The sequence below is a fragment of the Heptranchias perlo genome, chromosome 36, assembly GCF_035084215.1.
Source record: "Heptranchias perlo isolate sHepPer1 chromosome 36, sHepPer1.hap1, whole genome shotgun sequence".
NCBI lineage: Eukaryota > Metazoa > Chordata > Chondrichthyes > Hexanchiformes > Hexanchidae > Heptranchias > Heptranchias perlo.
This window is the reverse complement of record NC_090360.1, coordinates 873,441-895,801: the sequence shown is the minus strand read 5'-3', so window position 1 is coordinate 895,801 and position 22,361 is coordinate 873,441. Positions and strand designations below refer to the sequence as shown.

At 46.2% G+C, this 22,361-nt stretch overlaps 1 protein-coding gene across 1 annotated transcript in view; it reads right to left on the bottom strand.

Annotated features, from left to right (window-relative positions):
- The window catches only part of LOC137303997 (wings apart-like protein homolog), a 133,298-nt gene that overhangs the window by 30,705 nt on the left and 80,232 nt on the right, over positions 1 to 22,361 (bottom strand). The window contains exons 5-12 of the mRNA XM_067972385.1: positions 21,247 to 21,387; positions 17,286 to 17,438; positions 15,412 to 15,548; positions 12,861 to 12,972; positions 10,666 to 10,890; positions 6,451 to 6,562; positions 5,591 to 5,688; positions 4,587 to 4,663 (exon numbers count right to left, since the gene is read on the bottom strand). Of these exons, the coding sequence (XP_067828486.1) occupies positions 4,587 to 4,663; positions 5,591 to 5,688; positions 6,451 to 6,562; positions 10,666 to 10,890; positions 12,861 to 12,972; positions 15,412 to 15,548; positions 17,286 to 17,438; positions 21,247 to 21,387 (1,055 nt within the window). The remainder of the gene's footprint in view (positions 1 to 4,586; positions 4,664 to 5,590; positions 5,689 to 6,450; positions 6,563 to 10,665; positions 10,891 to 12,860; positions 12,973 to 15,411; positions 15,549 to 17,285; positions 17,439 to 21,246; positions 21,388 to 22,361) is intronic.

Here is a 22,361-nt window from a genome sequence, read left to right as displayed (position 1 = left end):
GGAGGGGGGAGGGGGGAGGGGGGAGGGGGGAGGGAGGAGGGGGGAGGGAGGAGGGGGGAGGGAGGAGGGGGGAGGGAGGAGGGAGGAGGGAGGAGGGGGGAGGGAGGAGGGGGGAGGGGGGAGGGAGGAGGGGGGAGGGAGGCCACACTCATACCTCCTACCAACAAAGGGCATTGGCAGAAATCTTCCCACCTGGCTTCTGAATTGGAAGGGGAGGAGGAAAGAGGGTAAGAGAGACGCTGTGCACACAAGTGCTGCATTTGGGATTGAACCTAGAGGTGCAGAAAATGAACAAACTGGTTTCCAAGCCATCAGGGCAGAGAAGGCTCATTGAAGGGAGGGCAAGTAGAAAAGTGAAATTACTTTCACAAAAACTACGCTCAAGCAATAAATTTGTTTTGAGATTGAAATAATTTCCAAGACATGACATGAATATAATTAACCAATTTACTGGATCTTGGCTACCTCCCTGACCTGCCATTCCCCTTTCTGAATGTAAATGTGACTGGCACAGCCACTGAAATAGGAAGGGTTCACGGTGTCAGATCTGTTTCAGCGTCTGTGCGAGCTCCACTTTGCCACTAATCAGATTAGAGACAGAAGCACATTCACAAACAAGCCAACGTATTGTGTGTCACACAAAACAAACCAGGAGCACTTTCCATCCCTTGGGCTCTCTGAAAGCGGATAGATGAACTGTGTCAAGCCTAGGATTCTATCCCAACGTACTTCAGCTTTCCTGTGTTTTTTTTTTAAAGCTACAATTCTCTCATGAGCCCATGGCCTTCGGGACAGCAAGGCAATGCCATTAGCAGCTCACTGGCTCCGTGGGGATTGAAGGAAGCAGTGCGCACTATCACTCAAGACAGCAGCAATCTGCTAAAATTCATTTTTCACATCAGATATATATTAATGACCGGGACATGGGTATACAGATGGTGAAATGGGCAGACACATGGCAGATGCAATTTAACGCAGAGAAGTGTGAAGTGAGGCATTTTGGTAGGAAGAATGAGGAGAGGCAAAATAAACTAAATGGTCCAATATTAAAGGGGGTGCAGGAACAGAGACACCTGGGGGTGCACATACACAAATCTTTGAAGGTGGCAGGACAAGTCGAGAAGGCTGTTAAAAAAGCATATGGGATCCCAGGCTTCATAAACAGAGGCCAGTGTACAAAAGAAAGGAAGTTATGCTAAACTTTTATAAATCACTGATTAGGCCTCAGCTGGAGTATTGTGTTCAATTCTGGGCACCACACTTTAGGAAAACTGTCAAGGCCTTGGAGAGGGTGCAGTGGAGATTTACCAGGTTGGTACCAGGGATGAAGGAATTCAGTTATGTGGAGAGACTGGAGAAGCTGGGGTTGTTCTCCTTCGAGCAGAGAAGGTTAAGGAGAGATTTAGTAGGTGTTCAAAATTATGAGGTATTTTGATAGAGTAGAGAGGGAGAAACTGTTTCCAGTGGCAGGAGGGTCGGTAACCAGAGGACACAGATTTAAGATAATTCACAAAAAATCCAGAGGGAAAATGACAATTTTTTTATGCAGTGAGTTATGATGATCTGGAATGCGCTGCCTGAAAGGGTGGTGGAAGCAGATTCAATAGTAACTCAATAGAGATTGGGTACAATGGGCCTACATTCTCTGGAGTTTAGAATGAGAGGCGGTCTCATTGAAACGTATAAAATTCTTAGAGGGTTCGACAGGGTAGAGGCTGAGAGACTGTTTCCCCTGGCTGGAGAGAGTAGAACTAGGGGTCATAGTCTCAAGATAAGAGGTCAGCCATTTAGGACTGAGATGAGGAAAAATGTCTTCTCTCAGAGGATTATGAATCTTTGGAATTCTCCACCCCAGAGGGCTGTGGATGCTCATCGAGTCTATTCAAGACTGATAGATTTTTGGACACTAAAGGGAATCAAGGGATATGGGGATCGGGCGGGAAAGTGGAGTCGAGATAGAAGATCAGCCATGATCCGACCGAATGGCAGAGCAGGCTCGAGGGGCTGAATGGCCTACTCCTGCTCCTATTTCTTATGTTCTTAACTTTCAAAAGGGAATTGGATAAATACTTAAAATGGAAAAATTTGCAGGGCTATGGGAAGAGAGCAGGGGAGTGGGGCTAATTGGATAGCTCTTTTACAGAACAGGAACAATGGTCTGAATGGCCTCCTCTGTGCTCTATGATTCTAAGTGATGTTATCCTTTAGGTACATCCATTATATAGAGACACACTGGCGACACTCATCCAATAGTTTTATTCCAGTCTAATTCAGGGCTGGGTTACTAATTTATAAATACACAGACTTACATAGCTTATTACAAAGTCAATGAAATGAAGCAAATTTTCATCAGATATTCTTTGAAAAAATTCTGGTGCAATTTAATAGCTAGTTTTGTAAAATGTCCAGGCCCAGCTTTCGTGGTGCATGTGAACAAACTCTGCAGGTTTTTAATTTCTCCTTTTTAACATGTTAGAATATCCGTGATTTCCTTTTTCCAGAGAAGCAGATCAGGAAACCCGGAGTGCATTTCTGTGCTGTGTTTTATTCTGCAATTGGATGGAGTGCCACTTAGTGGCTGCATGTAGAAAACAGGCAACACACAGCCCACTAGGTTCAAACTGCACCAGCTCTTGGTCACAGCAAAGGTGGGGGGGGGGGGGGGAGGAAGAGACAGAGGAACAGAACAAGGCTGAGCATTAAAGAAAACACTGGGATTAGCAGAAATGCATCGGCACATCTGCAACAGGCACTCAGCGCACTGGCTGTTAATCCAGATGTCAGACAAAAAGAAATGAGGCGACCGGAAAATAAATGTTCTTCTGTAAACTGTATTCTCAACGACTGATCCTGAGGTGCAAGAGACCAGTGACGTAAAGCAAAGGACAGATTAAGCTCCACTGAACCTGGGCCATTCAAAGCTGCTGACACCAGTATGAAGCGGCCAGCTGCCTGCGCCCATCAGAATCTGTTAGAAACTTGCTGGCAGCAGAAACATCCCATCGTTAAAAGCCACAGCAGTGCACAGTTGCCAGTTTCAAAAGTGAAAATTGAAGAGGACTGACAGGGGCAGTGAAACAGCACTAACAGTGGGTCAGCAAGAACAACCTTCAGACAAGCTGCCCAGCAGTCAAATCTACTGTAGCAGACTCAAGACTGGAAAAAAAATCTTTAGAAGTCAACAGCAGAAAAAAAAGTGTAAAAATACTCACTTCTTGCTGGCATTGGCGAGATTTCTTACTCCACCATAAAGCCTATTGGATTAATGGGAGTGGAACCACTTCACTGAACCATGATTGAATATTTAGCGGGGGGGGGGGTACGAGAAGTCAGGCCAATGACCGGTCTCCGATTTGCGGTGATGTTGAACAGCTGGCTCAGCTCCGCTGGTGCAAACCTTTCCTGGTTTGTTTTCTCACTGTCTCTCTTACCCTCTCTGCAGCTTACACAGTTCTCTAATGGAGGTAAAGCTTACCCATATAGTGCTCAGCAAGGAGGCTGCCCTTCCATTTAAACTACAGATTATACATCAAATTCACTTTTAGTAAGGAGCATAATTACACTCGTTAGTATGGAAGTGAGAACCAGTTTCACAGGCCCGACTAGCATGGTTTCAAACTCCCCCAGCACTAAGAGTAAGCTCCACCTCCATCAGCAAATTTTCCAGCACAGGACGAGGCCATTTAGCCCAGTGCACCTGGGCTAGCTCTCTAAAAACACTGTAAACTTAGTCTCATTCACCTCCCTTTTTCAAATATTTATTCACTTCCGTTTAAAGATATTACAGCTTCTACTTCCATCATTGGTCCCAATAGACAATGCATGCACTAAAGCTGGTGTGAAAGCAGTACCAGCATTGAGCAGAGACTCAATGTGTAGCAGCAGTAGGAGTATCAAACCGGATGAGATGTTGTCTATGATATGCCAACCCTTTGGTGGTGCCACTAATAGACTATTAAAGGCTGCAGGAGATAGCAAACTCAATAGCTGCAAGATGATTCGGGGTAGAAGAGTGATTGGCATGGCCACCTCACGTGTTAACAGTTCTTGTTTTTGCTGTGAATCATGTATAGTTGGTTGCCTAGTCTCTCTCATTACCCAACTATCAATTGTATGTCTAAAAACTGCCAGAGCAGTAAATTCCACTGTAAACACAGATATCAACAGGAAAGCTGTTTTCCCCCAAAAAGAGGAAAATTTCTGCTGTTGGAGGAAGACCTGGAAACAGGATTCCGAGAGCTGTAAACCTGGCTCTTTGGGAGCATTTCTCAAGTTCTGTCGGACAAACTTTTAGGAGGTTAAAGGAACCTTGAACTCTAACGGGAATTTATGACAACTGGTTGTCTCTTGCGACACGCGACAGAGAATCAAGAGCAAGTGGCCTTCAGGTTAAGCGGGTGTTACAGGCCGGGGAACACTCGGGCCAGGGTACAGACAATATCCAGTGCCCATCTTAAAAGTCACACGTTCTGTCCTTACTTCCATTATAAGTTCCTATAACCACACTTATAAATGGAAACTTGTCGCACTGTAATTACACCATTCCATCAAAAAGCCTTTGCAAGTTACTTGTACTACACACTTACCTGGCAGAAGAGATAATGAGCTGGGAGTCTTTATACGCTATAAGGTAACCCTGGTTTTCTGGATTTTGAACAGTAACCTGATGAAAAATAAATTAAATTAAATTAAGCCGGGGCAGTACATTTGCCCATGTGGCACTTTCAAGCTGTGAGATGAAGGGGTCTTGCAAATTTACAAAGGCTACATTAACCACCAGATCAGCATTCAACTTTTTAAATCAAGGGCCATGCTACAACAGAATGAAGCATGGGATGTTGGGACAGGGATCGGCAGCTACAATTCCCCACAAAGTGAGGGCTGCTCCTGATTTCAATAGTGTAGATTGCCCGTCAAATTTGATTCTATGCACGTAGAATCATTTACCAGCAGGGTCACTGTAACAATCAGGTGCAGGAATCCGTGCCAATTTCCAAACACCGACTGGTTGGAGCACACTATGGATGGTACGCCTGGTGGTGGCATTACTCACTGAGCCGTTACAGAACCCACCACAGCCCTGCACCCAGTGTTGGGCTCAGTCGACCCTGGTGCTGTGATGAAGTGTCAGGTTTACTGCTATGTGTCCAGTCTGGAGAAGGGGTTCAGCTTTCAAGGACCACGACATCTTCTACCTGGATGTCTTTCAGCAATGTTATTTAGCCGACACAGGTGTGGACGGTTGCCCCTATGAGTGATCCTTGCCTAATCTGGAGCTAGGCGATTGCTATTAGAGGTGAGATACTGAGTACAGTAAGTGCCGAGTTTAGGGCACTATTGCTGCATGAGATGATCCATAAAGATGAGAATCAGTTTTGTATTGTTAGAGGTCCTGTGACATCAGAAGGCAGTGTAAACAGGCCCTGAGAATACGCATTACAAGGCACGGTATTCAGTGCTGCCCATATGACTGTCTGTAAGAAACAGACACTGCCCTGGGTGACCCTCCATCCCTCTGCCTTAGTTGCGAAGCTGCTTGCCTCATTCCAAAAACAAATTGAAACTTTTACCGTTGATCTCTAATACTTACACTCTCCAACACGCGTAAACACCGCTCTGCACCCCATAACGATGCAACCAGTTTGTCCTGCTCTTCATTCTCACCCAACTGTCCCACGCATTCTTTTACTGTTAATGCAGAAAGAGATTTAAGTTGGTTAGGATAAACCTGATCTTGGGTTTTGCTCACTGTTGTATCAAGTACCCCTGGGTCAGGTAAAGCACAGGTCAGAAGCAACAAACAGGGATTAACTCTAAAAACAACGAAAATCTGTCCAAAATCCTTCCTTGCTGTTCCCAATAGGGAGGTGAACCTCGAGACAACACAAATCCTGGTGCCAGTGTGAACCAGAGCCCAAAATCCACTGAACGGACAAGACCACCAGGCTGAAGCTCACAGAGACAGGCACCGGGAATTCGACAACAAAAGAAAAATACTTAACATTTTGTGACACATCTAGCTTACAAATTCCTCAAAGAAAATCTAATACCAGATCCAAGAATACAAATTTTGTTCGATCTGTTGACACATTTTCTGAACAAGGAGGCAGGGGAGGTCAGGACTCCTGTAGGGCTGCTCCTCCTTGTTACTGACATTGTTTGCTCTGTGCAGCTCGACAGGCCATGAAGCCAGACTGGCTCGGGACTCCATCTGGAGTTGCACGATGCCCGGAAACTAAGCACTATTGTTTGGAGATGCAGAGAAAGAAATAACACCCAAAATAGTGAGTTGCATTAGCTTGGTACACGGCAGTGCCAACTGTCATGTGGGAGATCTGCTTCAGAAGCCTGTGGTGACGGGCAGTTTGTAATAGGAGAAAAGTCACAACATTTGGGGTCAGTGCAAGAAGCGAGGAGTAGCTGCTCCAGTCACACACAGTGTACACGTACCTTTATCCACAATGTGATCCAATCCTCCCAGGAGTCTCAGCTCCTCCTTAAACCAGTCTCCTGCGCGTTTGGACGTGAGCGAAAGCAGAGTCTCCATGGCCAAATGTCCCGTCTGTCCAAATGAAAAACTCACAATATCAGCTCTGGAAATTACACTGAAGAAAGGCATGAACCTAGCTACATGCAATGCCTTTAAATGGACAGGATCCCACACAATACCCCTATTATAGAAAGGACATTATTAAACTAGAAAGAGTGTAGAAAAGATTTACTAGGACTGGGACTTGATGGTTTGACTTATAGGGAGAGGTTGGACAGACTGGGACTTTTTTCCCTGGAGAGTAGGAGGTTAAGGGGTGATCTTATAGAAGTCTATAAAACAATGAGGGGCATAGATGAGGTCGATAGTCAAAATCTTTTCCCAAAGGTAGGGGAGTCTATAACGAGGGGGCATAGATTTAAGGTGAGAGGGGAGAGATACAAAAGGGTCCAGAGGGGCAATTTTTTCACTCAAAGGGTGGTGAGTGTCTGGAACGAGCTGCCAGAGGCAGTAGTAGAGGCGGGTACAATTTTGTCTTTTAAAAAGCATTTGGACAGTTACATGGGTAAGATGGGTATAGAGGGATATGGGCCAAGTGCAGGCAATTGGGACTAGCTTAGTGGTATAAACTGGGCGACATGGACATGTTGGGCCGAAGGGCCTGTTTCCATGTTGTAAACTTCTATGATTCTATGATCTAATACTACTACACTCTGCTGTGCAGTACCAACTGTAACCACAACCACACATTCGTTCCTCAGCAGGACAGTATCCTGACCCTCCCCTCCTCTCCCAGTCTGATTCTTTTCCCTTTACCCCAGGTCTTCTAGAATTCACGACTCCCATTTGGGTCCATATAATGGGTGACGGGAATGTTGGACGGCTATTTAGGGCCAAAGTGGGGTTTGATTCACTCCTCACCTGGCCCACTTCAAGTTGCTGGATAGTGATTGAGGGATCTTGATTTCCCTCTCTCTTAGCCCAGTCCCTGTTGAAGCCAATGCAGTGGGCCACCAATGTTGTGGCTTAGATTGTTTAACTCCATACAGATCGGTGATTGGTGGGAAAAAACCCCAGAAAATTACAGAAATGCACATAGTGCTCGTCAGAATCTGTAAAGAGAGACAGTAGGTTGGTGTTTCAGGTAAAACCTTTGACCCTGTCAGAGTCCACACCCAAAACATGATTCCTTTTCCCTTCACAGATCCTAATGAGCCTGTTGTACAGGTTCTGTCCTTCATTTGTAACATTATAATTATCTACTTTAGTTTAGAGTTTTTGGGTGTGCATCAGCCAACGCAAGGGAGCCGAGCACATTTACTGAAGCATCCTGGTTAACAATGGCATCTCTGATAATCCGGGTCAGTCTGATGGGTGAAAAACTCCTACCAGGCAAAGGCCCCAATAAAATCACTCAAATGTTCAACAGAACACTCCAGAGACACACAAAAAAACCACAGAACCGTAATTCAATTTTTCTTGGCAAATATTTGGTACTTTTGGGAGGACAGCAGTGGTAAAACTCATTAAACAGTAAGCTGTGTGCTTAAGCAGAATTAAAGTTAACTCGGGTTCCATGTCATAACTAGGCCTCAACCTTGATGTAGTATTAGAGTTACCACCAGGGGGCAGAAGCTGGGACAAACAGGCTCAACATTTACTCCAATAAAATAAAGTTCAGAATTTTCATCTTACAGGCATAGAATTGCAGAAAGCTGCTCCCCACTGAGTGAGGAGACACACTCCAACATCGGTCCGACCATACAATGGAATGACTTGTACAAATAGCAGAAGAACAAACTCAAGCTGTTTTGTTATTTTTAATTGTAAACAATTTTACAACACCAAGTTATAGTCCAACAAATTTATTTTAAATTAAATTCCACAAGCTTTCGGAGGCTTCCTCCTTCGTCGGGTGGATGGAGATTTCCACCCGACGAAGCCTCCGAAAGCTTGTGGAATTTAATTTAAAATAAATTTGTTGGACTATAACTTGGTGTTGTAAAATTGTTTACAATTGTCAAACCCAGTCCATCACCGGCATCTCCACATCATTGTTATTTTTAAGACACTGAGTAGGTTCAGAGCTCGAGCTCAGTGACTCAGCCCTGTGCATGTGTGGTTTACAATGGGCAACATCAGCTCATCTCTACACAGCAATGGGTACAACAGGAAGAAACAAACCGGCTTCAATTTCAAAATCAGTGGAAAAAGACATTTAGTACCAAAGGAATCAAATGCCCATAGGCGTAGTTGCACAACTATCTCCCAGCAAGGCAAGCCGCTGACCCCATTCAGCTGATCATACCGAAAACAACGAAAAAACCAACAGGTGCAATCAGCTGAGAAACAGCAGCAGGAGCGTGAGGCTGATTTTGAGATCAGGAACAGAATACCGGAAACTCACCGGCAATTTTAAACACCATGCTTCAAATCCACATCACTGCTACCTCTCCATTCAGGACTATTTTTAAAACTACCCTGGGACAGTAAGCAGGCTGAACAGTGAAGTCCGTTGCATCAGCTTGGCTCAGTGCTCGCATCTTGGAGTCAGAAGTTTGTGGGCTCAAGCCCCTCTCCAGGACTTCAACACAATCTAAGCTCAATTTTTCCCTGAACACCACGGTTGGCCTATTGCTGTTTGTGGGACCTTGCTGTGCACAAAATATCTGCTGCATTTACCACAGAACAGTAACTGCACAAAGCAATTCGCTGTGTGAGGCACTTTGGTCATTGTGTAAATAAAATGGAGGCTGTTCTAAACGTACATTAATTCTGCAGGCTGAATACCTGCCTTGAAGAGGCTGCACAGTTAACCAATCCGCCACTAGAGTCAGAGTGCAACTTCAGTGAGTAAATGTTTACCCAGCGTGACTGGAGGGGCAGGTGTTACTTTCAAACAAACAGATATCAAAACAAGTTTATCAACAGAGTTCAAAAAGAAGAAACTCAGCTTTCCTTATTTTCTTAGAACCATTTAATGAGCCGGTGAGTGAGTGAGTGCGCAATGTTACAACGTAACGACACCTGGTCACTGTACAGTTAGCGTGGGCTCCAGTCACCAACAAATTAAATATTTTGAACTGGTTTTAATCAGGAGGGAGGGAGGGAGGGAGTGTGTCTCGATCGTGGATAACGGTTTGTATTGAATAAAATGACCTGCTTTAACCTTGGAGACTTGCCAAAGAATTAGTGACGGCATCTTGCCTGACTTCTTTTTAGTAAAAGAAAACAAGTGCTCTAATGAAACAGCATCAACAGTGACACTAGGTACAGGGAGAGCGCACCATGTTATTGCTCACTTCAACAGCTTTACACTCCAACATGCAAAGAAAATGAGGAAAACACATCTCAGATATAAAACTGGAGTTTGAAGGATAGCTCGAGTGATTGGAGTTTAAAGAGGGAATATCTTAGTTCTTGAATTTAACGCGGTCTACATTTAAAACAGTCCGGCAAGGAAGCAACTTCAACATCCAATCGCTAAGCCATCACTCAGGCTCAGCATCCTGGGCAGGTATGCCAGCAGCGATTAACACATGTTTCATGGTAACAGGTTTTTCTATAATTGCTCTTCCAAAGTAACAGTACCAAGTACACACAGAGGAGGGGAAAGCACTGTAAATGTTTCACGATAAAAATGGAACGTTATTGCTGGGGTAAGTATGATGGAAGATATATACTTAGCCCCACATTGGTTCATCTATGCTTTTCTTCATTAGTTTCGTCAGAATCTCAACAGCAAAGCTCCAATGGGAACCAAGTGTAGAGCCAGTTTAGTGGAGTTAAAATACCAGGATGAGGCATTGGAAGAGGATTCCCCTGCAGGGCACCCATTCCACACCACTGTGAGAGAAAGGTGGCCTACCCAGTAGGGGCATCTTCATTGTTTGAGAGGGGACGTACACCAGGTGCCGATGGAGTTGAGTCAGGCTTGGATCACAAGCAATTACCTGACACTGGACAACCCTGTGATACCACTTCCCCAGTGCAGGACGAGTTCCACGCAGTTCCAACAGTTTGTGCAAGATGTTGAATCAAGATCATGTTTCGCTGTTTACTATTTGTGTGCAGTTTCTTGAAGTAACAATCAGCCTCTGACAGTGAAGCATTTCTTCTTGCACTGTGATTAAAGCAGGCCCGAAGCAGACAGATATATGGCTCTAAATTCTTACCGTGATGTTCTCTAGGTCCAGGTGCCTGTTGTGAACAGTCTCACAGAGCTTGCGGATTTTCTCCTTGATCTTTTTCATTTCTTTCTCATTCAGTTGTCGTGAGCAGGGTTCCTGGTCCATTTCCAGCAGCCGGATCATCAAGTCCAGACTGGCTCGATCCAGATCCATGTTGAGTCTGTCCCGGCTCAGGATGTACATTAGTGCTGCTGTGCAAAGAGCTAGATTCTAAAAATACAACGCAGAGACCGAGAGAGAAACTCAATGACTAGGCACACACACTGACAAAAGTATGACATAAAGCTCTATATGGGCGCCCCGAGCACGGGGGACACCCCCCTCCCCGAGCACGGGGAACCCCCCCCACCGCCCCGAGCACGGGGGACGCCCCCCTCCCCGAGCACGGGGAACCCCCCCCACCGCCCCGAGCACGGGGGACACCCCCCTCCCCGAGCACGGGGAACCCCCCCCACCGCCCCGAGCACGGGGGACGCCCCCCCCGCCCCGAGCACGGGGAACCCCCCCACCCGCCCCGAGCACGGGGGACACCCCCCTCCCCCCCCCGCCCCGAGCACGGGGAACCCCCCCACCCGCCCCGAGCACGGGGGACACCCCCCTCCCCCCCCGCCCCGAGCACGGGGAACACCCCCCGCCCCGAGCACGGGGAACACCCCCCTCCCCGAGCACGGGGAACCCCCCCCACCGCCCCGAGCACGGGGAACCCCCCCACCCGCCCCGAGCACGGGGGACGCCCCCACCCCGCGGGACCGGACACCAGGAAAATCTAGAATGACATGACACACCGCAACTGAACTCAAACTAAAAAACAAAACTATTTAGTTCCAATAAGTCTGACATCGCTTTGTTTACCCAGTGCATTTATTATTTACTGCAGTTGCTACAACCTATTGCATGGCAGGCATGCCACAAGTTTTAAATACATCATTCTGTGTATACTATTCCAATGCTCTCCTGGCCGGCCTCCCATCTTCCACCCTCTAAGCCTGAGCTTACCCAGAACTCTGCTGCCCGTATCCTAACTCGCACCAAATCCCGTTCACCCATCACCCCTGTGCTCGCTGACCTACATTGGTTCCCGGTCCAGCAACACCTCCATTTTAAAATTCTCACCAGTGTTTTCAAATCACTCCACAGCCTCATCCCTCCCTATCTCTGTAACCTCCTCCAGCCCTACAACCCTCCGAGATCTCTGTAACCTCCTCCAGCCCTACAACCCCCCGAGATCTCTGTAACCTCCTCCAGCCCTACAACCCCCCGAGATCTCTGTAACCTCCTCCAGCCCTACAACCCTCCGAGATCTCTGTAACCTCCTCCAGCCCTACAACCCTCCGAGATCTCTGTAACCTCCTCCAGCCCTACAACCCCCCGGGATCTCTGTAACCTCCTCCAGCCCTACGACCCTCCGAGATCTCTGTAACCTCCTCCAGCCCTACAACCCCCCGAGATCTCTGTAACCTCCTCCAGCCCTACAACCCTCCGAGATCTCTGTAACCTCCTCCAGCCCTACAACCCCCCGGGATCTCTGTAACCTCCTCCAGCCCTACAACCCTCCGAGATCTCTGTAACCTCCTCCAGCCCTACAACCCCCCGGGATCTCTGTAACCTCCTCCAGCCCTACAACCCTCCGAGATCTCTGTAACCTCCTCCAGCCCTACAACCCTCCGAGATCTCTGTAACCTCCTCCAGCCCTACGACCCTCCGAGATCTCTGTAACCTCCTCCAGCCCTACAACCCCCCGGGATCTCTGTAACCTCCTCCAGCCCTACAACCCTCCGAGATCTCTGTAACCTCCTCCAGCCCTACAACCCTCCGAGATCTCTGTAACCTCCTCCAGCCCTACAACCCCCCGGGATCTCTGTAACCTCCTCCAGCCCTACGACCCTCCGAGATCGCTGCACTGCTCCAATTCTTACTTTTTATACATCTCCCACTTCCTCCATTGGCAGCCATCTAGGTGCTAAAGCTCTGCAAATCCCTCCCTAAAACCCTCTGCCTCTCTCCCCTCCTTAAAACCTACATATTTTACCAAGTGTTTGGTCACTTGTCCTAATATCTCATGTGACTGTCAATTTTTGTCTGATCATGCTCCCGTGAAGGGCCTTGGGATGTTTTATTACGTTAAAGACGCAAGTTGTTATTATAACACAGTTCTCAACTACTGAAACAAAAGGTTTGACCTGGTTCTTTTGTGCATCGTCCAGTGTCTTGAAGACCATGGCGACCATCCCATGAGCCCTCAGGTGCATTCGGAAGCTGGGCATGGCACACTTGCTGGCCAGGCTAATAATACTGGGAAACAAAACAAGCAGACTGGTTGAGCGAGGGATCATGGCCAGAGACAAACAGCAACACATTTACAGAATAGAAATACTGGATAGCAGGCGGCTGGTACCGATACGCCACGGCACACCAACAGGCACCGATACGCCACGGCACATCAACAGACACCGATACGCCATGGCACAACAGGCACCGGTACGCCATGGCACATCAACAGGCACCGATGCGCCACGGCACAACAGGCACCGATACGCCACGGCACAACAGGCACCGATACGCCACGGCACAACAGGCACCGATACGCCACGGCACAACAGGCACCGATACGCCACGGCACAACAGGCACCGATACGCCACGGCACATTGCCGGCTGGCACCGATACGCCACGGCACAACAGGCACCGATACGCCACGGCACATCGCCGGCTGGCACCGATACGCCACGGTACATCAACAGGCACCGATACGCCATTGTACATCACCAACAGGCACCGATACATAATGGCACATCACCAACACATAATGGTACATCACCAACAGGTACCGATACGCAATGGCACATCGCCAACAGGCACCGATACGCAATGGCACATCGCCAACAGGCACCGATACGCAATGGCACATCGCCAACAGGCACCGATACGCAATGGCACATCGCCAACAGGCACCGATACGCCATCGTACATCGCCAACAGGCACCGATACGCAATGGCACATCGCCAACAGGCACCGATATATAATGGTATATCACCAACAGGCACCGATATATAATGGTATATCACCAACAGGCACCGATATATAATGGTATATCACCAACAGGCACCAATATATAATGGTATATCACATACCAATTGGAAGCCAATTTGTTGATTGACAAATAACTGCTTCCTTTCCCCTCCAAAAACAATCCACTTCTTTAATACTGCAGCCCCACGATACACAACTCTTAACAGGTAACCCAATAAACAAAACGGGCATGGTACGGATTCTACTGTGAGCAGCAGTGACACTGTCATGTTACCAATTAAATGTATTTTTAGTCTTAAATGAGCTGGACTTGCCAGGGATTAAGTGTTCAATTAGTACAAGATAACTAATTGGAGTTTTGTTCAGTGCAGGGATATCAGGTTACAGGTAGGTTAATGCACCCAAACATCTGACTGAATGTTCTACTGATCACTGAACGACAACCAATCACTACAGCAACTGGGTGCCAGAGTCTTAGGTGAATCCTCGGCTTCCAACAAGGTGAATGGTCTGATCGTAGACAGAGCTATCTGAACGTGGCATGTGTGGTTTTAGCACAAACTGCGTAGATTAACCATACGGACAGTCAGTTTAAATCTACCTCATCCCAGTGTCCAGCTGATGCATTTCAACTGGACCCTACAATTTCTCCTCCCCTCCAATCCACTTTCAAAGTTGAAGCAGCACATATATTTAATACAAAGTTAATTCCGGCAGTACTGACAGTATCAAGCTCCATCAACGTGTTATTATGGCTGTTGCCATCTTGCTAGGGAAGGGGGCATCATTTTACAGGTCTTGCTGAGTACTCCGCATAATAGAAAAGTTGCACAAACAGCCAGTCCAGAAAGGGACGGTCAGGGAATAACTGCTCAAAGTGTTGTTCAGACCAGAGAGAGAATTTAGTTAGAACTATAGCTACATATACACATTTCTTCAAAAAGCTGCGACAATCTGTGTTTAAATGTATTGAAGGGTTTTGTGGGAGTGATAAAGAAATGACTTGGATTTATAAAACACCTTTCACATCCTCAGGATGCCCCAGAGCGCTTCACAAGTAATGAATTATTGTCCTGCAGCTAAACGCAACAGCCAATTTGTGCACATCCAGGTCCCACAAACAGCAATGAGATCAATGACCAGTTAATCTGTTTTGTTGATGTTGGCCCAGACACCAGGATAACTCCCAGCTGTTCTTTGATTAGAGCCAATCAGGCAGACAGGACCTCAGTTTAACATCTCATCTGAAAGATGGCACCGTCAGCAGTGCAGCACTCCCTCACGACTGCACTAAAGTGTCAACCTAGATTATTGTGCTCAAGACATGGAGTGGAGTTTGAACTCACCATCTTCTGATTGGGAGGCAAAAACGTCACCAAATGAGCCAGGGATCAGGATTGAATCCATCCATCAAGTCGGCAAGATAATGAATAGCAGCTGTGGCAGAGTTGGTGATTTTTGACACTACTGCTTGTTTATTTTACAGACCATAAAGCTGCCATTCTCTCGCCCTCAGGCACTAGTCTCCTCGCCCGTGGCTCCCTCTAACAGTACACCCACACGCATGGAGCATCTTCAGGATACGGAGGTGGAAGAATGCAATGCCAAATCTGTTCTACTGTTACATTTAAATAATCACAGAATATTTCAGCCACCCTTGAGCAACTCCCCGTTGAACTGTCTCCATTCACACCAGTGTACCTAAGGCAGCGTGTGTTGAGAGGTTGAGTGCTCTTCAGTCCGCTGAGTAAGTACTCAATGTCATCCGTAAACTCTTGGTTTTCTCCAAATTCCACCACATCATTGAAGTGCTTCACGTGCTGGACCACAGTGTACAACTGAAATAAAAACACTGCACTTTACATCGGCTGAAAGCAGAGTACAGCTAACCAGGCACGGCAAAACCCAGATCACAAACTGGCACAACACATCTCAGCACAGACACTACCCTGTCCATTTAATCTAGAGGGAAAGTTCAGTGTAAAAAAATTCCCTGGTTCAAAAGGAGGGCCTCACTAATCAGTTACAGATAGACCTACAGACCTTGCAGATGCAGAGAAGCTGCTACTACAGACAAGTAACCTGAAAACATGGGGCCTTGTGTATTTGTGCACCCGCTGCCACTGAACCAGGGGAACTTTGTATAAGCTTCGCCATCCCTGAATGCGAGTATATATCCTTCAGGAGTAACTGTAGCTGGCTGTTCTCCAGGCCGGACTGTCTGCATGATCTGGGGAAAGGTGTGCAGAGCAGAGAGCTGCTTTAAGTCAAAATCCTCCTGTACTTGCGAGCCTACAAACTCAGAATAAAACTAAGTTTCTTTGCCCTAATAGAAATGTTTCTGTCGAGTTTCTGCAGCTCAGCAGATCCCGTCTGCAAGTCTTCCAACTGACCTCAGAAAACAACTCCACTGAACCGGGTGACCCATGAGATGGGGGTACAGCTCCAGCTCTCAGGCACCTCCAACCTATCAGGCAGCGAGATCCACAGCAATTGGAGTCGAGCCTCTGCACACCGCAGGAGGGGATGGGGGGAAACTGCAATGAATTGCTGTAGATTTCCTCCCACATCGGGTTTTCGGGGGGTGTACCGTGACAGTCAGGGATCAGCGAGGGGGAATGGGGGTACAGCAAGCTTATTAATGGGTTCCCAAGAAAGAGTCAGCGTGTTTGGTACAAGGGGGTGAATACAGCATGAAAAATATACCAAGATCACACATGGACCGTGAAGCAAGTTTACCACTTGAAACACAGTGCAGTGCTTCATTACTGGTGATTAGAGCAGCTAAGGTGCAAAATCAACAACCACACTTTTTCTAGCAATCGAAGGCAGATAATTCACTGGAACTTGCTCAGTTATACCACGTTCAAGGTACAAATGTAGAAGCTGTTGGTACCGGGCAGAGATTAATGGTAAATACATTTTTGTGCCAGCGATCTTAGCAGGGCCACTAACTTTTTTTTTTTTTGAGTTCTCAAACTTTTGCATCAATATATAAACCCAGCTTCAGCGCTAGCAGGCCGGGGACGGGGACAGAGCCCCACAGCAACATAGGAGGCGCACAGCAAGGGCCCACAAACAGCAATGTGATAATGACCAGATCATCCACTTTAGTAACGTTGGTTGAAGGATAAATATTGGCTAGGACCCCCCTGCTTTTCTTTAAAACAGTGCTGTGGGATCTTTTACGTCCACGTGAGGGGGCAGATGGGCCTTGGTTTAACCTCCTGTCCAAAAGACGGTACCTCTGACAGCGCAGCACTCCCCCAGTACTGCACTGAAGTGTCGGCCTGGATTAAGTGCTCAAGTCTCTGGAGTGGGGCTTGAATCCATAACCTTCTGACTCAGAGGCAAGAGTTCTATCATATTAATTCTAATATAGAATTAAAGACTACACTGGGTGACAATAACTTCTCCCTGCTTGAATGCTAGCTCATTCACTTTACATAACTTGCAACAGCTGAAATCTAGTTCAGAAACCTGCAGGCATTACACCAGAGAAAGACTGCACCAGAGAAACCTCAACACGTTTTTAGCATCAGATGAGTTAAACGGAAAACAGCCGAGCCCAGTACCTCTTTATCCTCCTTCCTACATTTCAGTGCAGTGACAATGTCTTGGTAGGGTTGGGTTGGTATGGTCACGGTTTTGATTACACGTGGAGGAGGAGGAGGGGCTTTGAAGACACCCTCATCCTGTTGAGCGGCTTCCTTTAAGGCGACGATGGCCTATAAACAATGCAAAAAATAACCAGGTAGGAACAAAGTTGCTGACAAACTGAAAACAGTGTTAATTATTGGCTTTGGTCTGCCTCATTCATAGAAAAGAGCATCAACGGCTGCATATAAAAGGGCTATTCCACAATGTGCAAAATCATCAGGGGTCAATATTCCTTCGACTGTCAGGCACAGTCTTACAGACCTAATCTTATGACAATTCCCCCACTCCATCCCATACACAGCCTTGTCCCAAACCTGAGTCAGCATCAAGACCACCTCTACTCCCCCCTGCAAAAATATTGCAGGGGCCCTAAAGCAAGAGAGAAAAAAAAAACTGAAGATTGCGAATATGAGAGAGAGAGCGAGAGAGAGAGCGAGAGAGAGAGCGAGAGAGAGAGAGAGAGCGAGAGAGAGAGAGAGCGAGAGAGAGAGAGAGCGAGAGAGAGAGAGAGAGCGAGAGAGAGAGAGAGAGCGAGAGAGAGAGAGAGAGAGAGAGAGAGAGAGCGAGAGAGAGAGAGCGAGAGCGAGAGCGAGAGAGAGAGCGAGAGAGCAAGAAAAGGAAAGAAAGGAGAATGAGAGAGAAAAAGAAAGAAAATATGGTTAATCATTCAGGGCTGAACAAACGATGCAGACACACATTACCAGTGCTGAACTGATCAGACTGTTAAATCCCCACTGGGTTAAATTGAGCATGTCATTTCCCCAAACTGTTGCACTGATGGGAATGTTAAGTTAAATGTCTAATTGATAATCATGCAGATATTGAAAGCTAAAAACAATGTCATCTTTCCTGTAGGAGGAACTTGGATTTTAAAATATTTTGGATTAAGGGAACGCCTAAATCAAACTCATCTTTAGATCAACATTCCTGCACTGTAACTTTAACTCGATCATTTCTGCTCCATTCGTAGAACCTTAAGCTGCTTACAGAAAAATCACACATGGTGTAAATAAGGTAATTCTGATTACAGATGAAGAAGGCAGCTCTTCCAGAGCTAAAGTTTCAATTCGATTACTGATGGTCAGGCTGAGATGCTGAGCATGTTTTGGACATTCATCCCCTGCTTTCCCTGGGTTAGATCATTCAAAAGAAAATTAAATCTTGGAGCACTGCATTATATACGGATTGATTGCAATATGTTTGCTGCTTTGAGCAACCTGTTCCTAAGCTTGTTACTCAATGAAATACGCAGCAATCCACCACTCATGTTGGTGCAGGAATCAGTGGTGAACTAGGTACTGGCACAAGCCTCATTTACACCATCATAAACGTTACTTCCAGATTAGTACTGCAGAACTACTCATTTTCATGGAAATGTTTGAGACACCGTCCTATGAAAATCCAGGAGAATGTGACTGGAAGCAGAAGTTGGTGTATTTTTTAAAAAAACTTACCTAGCTAATTTGCAAGCCTGACTGGCCCAGTTATATTTGTGAGATATTAAACAGTTGTACAGTATCTAGGTTTTTAATAAAGAATGCCCCAGAGAATGATGTAGCAGAGTGGAAAACTTTCAATGCACTCATTGAAAAAAATTATTTGTTTCTAATTTCTGGTAATCCAGGAGAAAAATATTCAATTGTGGAGTGCGACAGCTCACTGCTGAAGCCTGTCACGGAGATGTAGATGATACAGATGTAAGCAGACTGAGTTAAACTGAATACTGGCATCAAGGACACAGGTTTTAAAATTAACAAGCTTCAAGGGAACCAAGAGGTGCTCTCTCCTCCCCCCCGCACCCCCCACCCCCACCTCTCTAGCACAAGGAGTCATGGATGTGGAGCAGATTTACAGCACATGCAGAAGAAGCCAAACAATTAACCGGATAAACCAAGTAGCTGGATAAACATCTGGCTGGGAATGGGGCTGATTATAGGGACAGTATAGGCAGATGGTGAAACTCCAGTGAACAGTGGTTCCTTTGGGGAAGAGATGGTGCTTTCTGGAGTACAGCAATCCAGGATGTGAGGATGAAAGAAACAGGGGGCTGGGAGTGGAAGAGGCTCCACTGGGAGAGGAATAAATCTGAAGATACACATTTGGAGGGCAATTGGGAGGATACCCTCAGTAGTAAATGATCCGAGAACGCATGATATTAAGCTGCCAATGGAGTGAGGTGGGAACAGAGAGTAAGGACATCTAAAATGGGAATTTGGAAACAGTGGAACGTCTGTGGGTAAGTAGCGCAGAAATTGTGTGCTCTATTGAACTGAAATTTAAGCTTAGATTTTTAAGTTGTGTGACAGCGAGTCAGTTGGCAGTTAATCATTAGTCAACTGCAAGGAGGTCAGTGGCCAGGTGTTGGTCAGGGACCGTGTAGTTGGGGACTGACTGATCAGTTGAAACTGGTTTGTGTCTGAAAGGTATGTAAAGAGGTCGTTGAGAGTTTGAGCTGAACGCACAGTGTGGTGGGAACAGAGTGAGAGTAAGGATTTCTAAAACAGGAATCTAAGGGGGCAATTATGTGCAGAGGGGGAAAGGAGGTGTTTAGTAGCTGATAAGTCACAAGTAATACAATCTTTGAAATAGAACAAACTAAACCTAAAAATGGCAGTACAGGGACAGTGCGGTGTCATTCCTGCCAGATGTGGGAGTTTCAAGTACCAGGTATTGACTCAAGCAAACATGTCAGAAGTGTCACCAACTCACACTGCTTAAGTTTTAAAGATGAAATTATCTGGATAGGGAAAATAGTTCAGATTTTAAAAGGGACCATTGTGCTTGACAAACCTCGGAATTGTTTGAGGCAGTAACAGACAGGGCAGATGGACCTCAGAGTGAGAACAGTGTGCAATATTGGGCTCCTCACTATTGGCTTTTGAAGTTTTAGATAGGATACAACATAGATTCACTAGGATGCTGCCTAGTAAAATATGAATACAAAAACTGGATTGGAAAAATTGGGCCTTTTTTCCTTAGAACGATGCAGATTATGGGGTGATATGATAAAAGGGTTTAAAATGATGAAAAGGTGGGACCGGGTAGATAGAAACAGACTGTTTCCAGCGGTCGAAGGGTCCAGAACCAGGAGCCACAGATATGGAATTAAATACAAGAGATTTGGAACAGAGGTCAGGAGAAACTTCTTTACACAGAGAGTTGTGAGGCTGTGGAATTCACTTCCAGGGTTAGTGGATGAGGCAGAAACTGTCAGCAGTCAATATTAGATTGGAGAGGTGAATGAAGGAAAAGGGGAATAATGGATATGGGAATAGGGCGGGTAAACTTGATTTAAAATATTTGCTTGCATGGAGAGTAAACGACAACACAGATTGGTTAGGCCGAACGGCCTGTTTGTGTGTTGTAACCTCGATGTATACAAGGTGGGGGTAAAGCTTGGTGATAGTGATAAGAGATCAAAAAGGAGCAATGGAAGAAGTATTTTTGCCAAGAATTGGAGAGAATGATCTAACAGGGTCAGGTTTCTCATTAGGAGAGACAGTAACTAGCAGAAGGGAAATGCATGGAAGAGTCAGAAGTTGAGAAAGCTGCAAGGTGCTAGTGGGACTCCGGAATGTGTCGGCAGCCAGCTTTTTAATAGCTACACATGAGCCATGATAAAAGATTTGGACACTTCAGACTGATTAAGACACCGGGTAGGAGTAGTGGTATTTATACAGTAGAATGATCATGAGATTAACAGCAGCGTTTAATTTTATCATTCACCAACACCGTCTGATACAGTGATGGTAGAGTTCAGTTCTGATACTAACTGTGCCTCTTGGCTTACAGGCAGGTTACTGTACTCACTTGTGCCGTGTTATGGCACTCCCCATTACTGGGCACTGACATTGAAGGGTTAGTATTGGTACTCACCGGTGCCGCCTGAGACTGTGTCAGTGGCTGTTTACTTGTGGCACTCCCTGGTGCATTCTGAGATAGCGACAATGTTGGAGGAAGTTCCTCTGGCTCAGGCTGATTCCAGTGTCTGGCATTATACACAGCTTTAGTAGGAGACTGCACAAGAGGCAAAAACGTAGCATTAGAAAGATGGCTTTGGATTTTAATTATATAGCAGTACAGGCTATTCTGCATCACAGCAACTAGCATCCACCTACTGGCTCATTCCCATTCATTTTGATGCAATTAGATTCCCGTTAAAAGCAAGTAACTTCTCTAACCCAAGTATCCTGGCTCCTACTGGCTCAAAAATAAATTCACCACTAAAAATATAGACCATGGGCTGGCACTATTTGGGGAACAAACTGGTCATGGGACAGAAATGAGCCACATCCTGTTGCTGATTGCGATCTGAGCCCTGCTACAAAGTGCACGTATATGGATATTAAGAGTGTGGGGGACTGGCTGCAGATGCAGTATTGCCCCATGTTTCAGCAATGTTCAGCATCTGGACTCACACAGGAACACTAGCTACTTGGGCAAGCCAAGAGCCCAAGCCAAGCAGGTCTTCTGGAGAGAAAGGGGGGAAAACTAGAATGGAGACCAGAAAGGTTTAGCTTTAATGCAAACTAAGCTAATCTTTTGTTTTGCAAACCATGTGCAGCTCAGCTCAAGAAAATCTTATTTTGAAATTTGCTCAAATTACTTTGGAAACCAAGCACATTATACAGTAAGTTGCTGCTCTGAGCTTCATGCAATAGGTTTAAACAAATGAGCAGTCAAATTGCCCCAGTGCTCCAGTCTGCATGCAGTCCAACACATTCCCTGAACCACAGATTACATCGGAGCACTGGTTTGCCCCTGTGCCATTCCCATTGACTCTCGGCTCAGTGTGTTAGGGTGCATGATACACTGGTGTACTGAGAAACTGCTGCCACAATTCAACCTCAGCTCTCAGTCACCGTGATACTCCACCAGAGCAGGTTTCAGAGGACAGGAGGCAATGGTGGGGCAGGAAGGTCGGATGGACAGAATTAGTGGGTCACACTGTCACTCACTTTAAAACAGGCTACCCAACTCATTTAAATAGT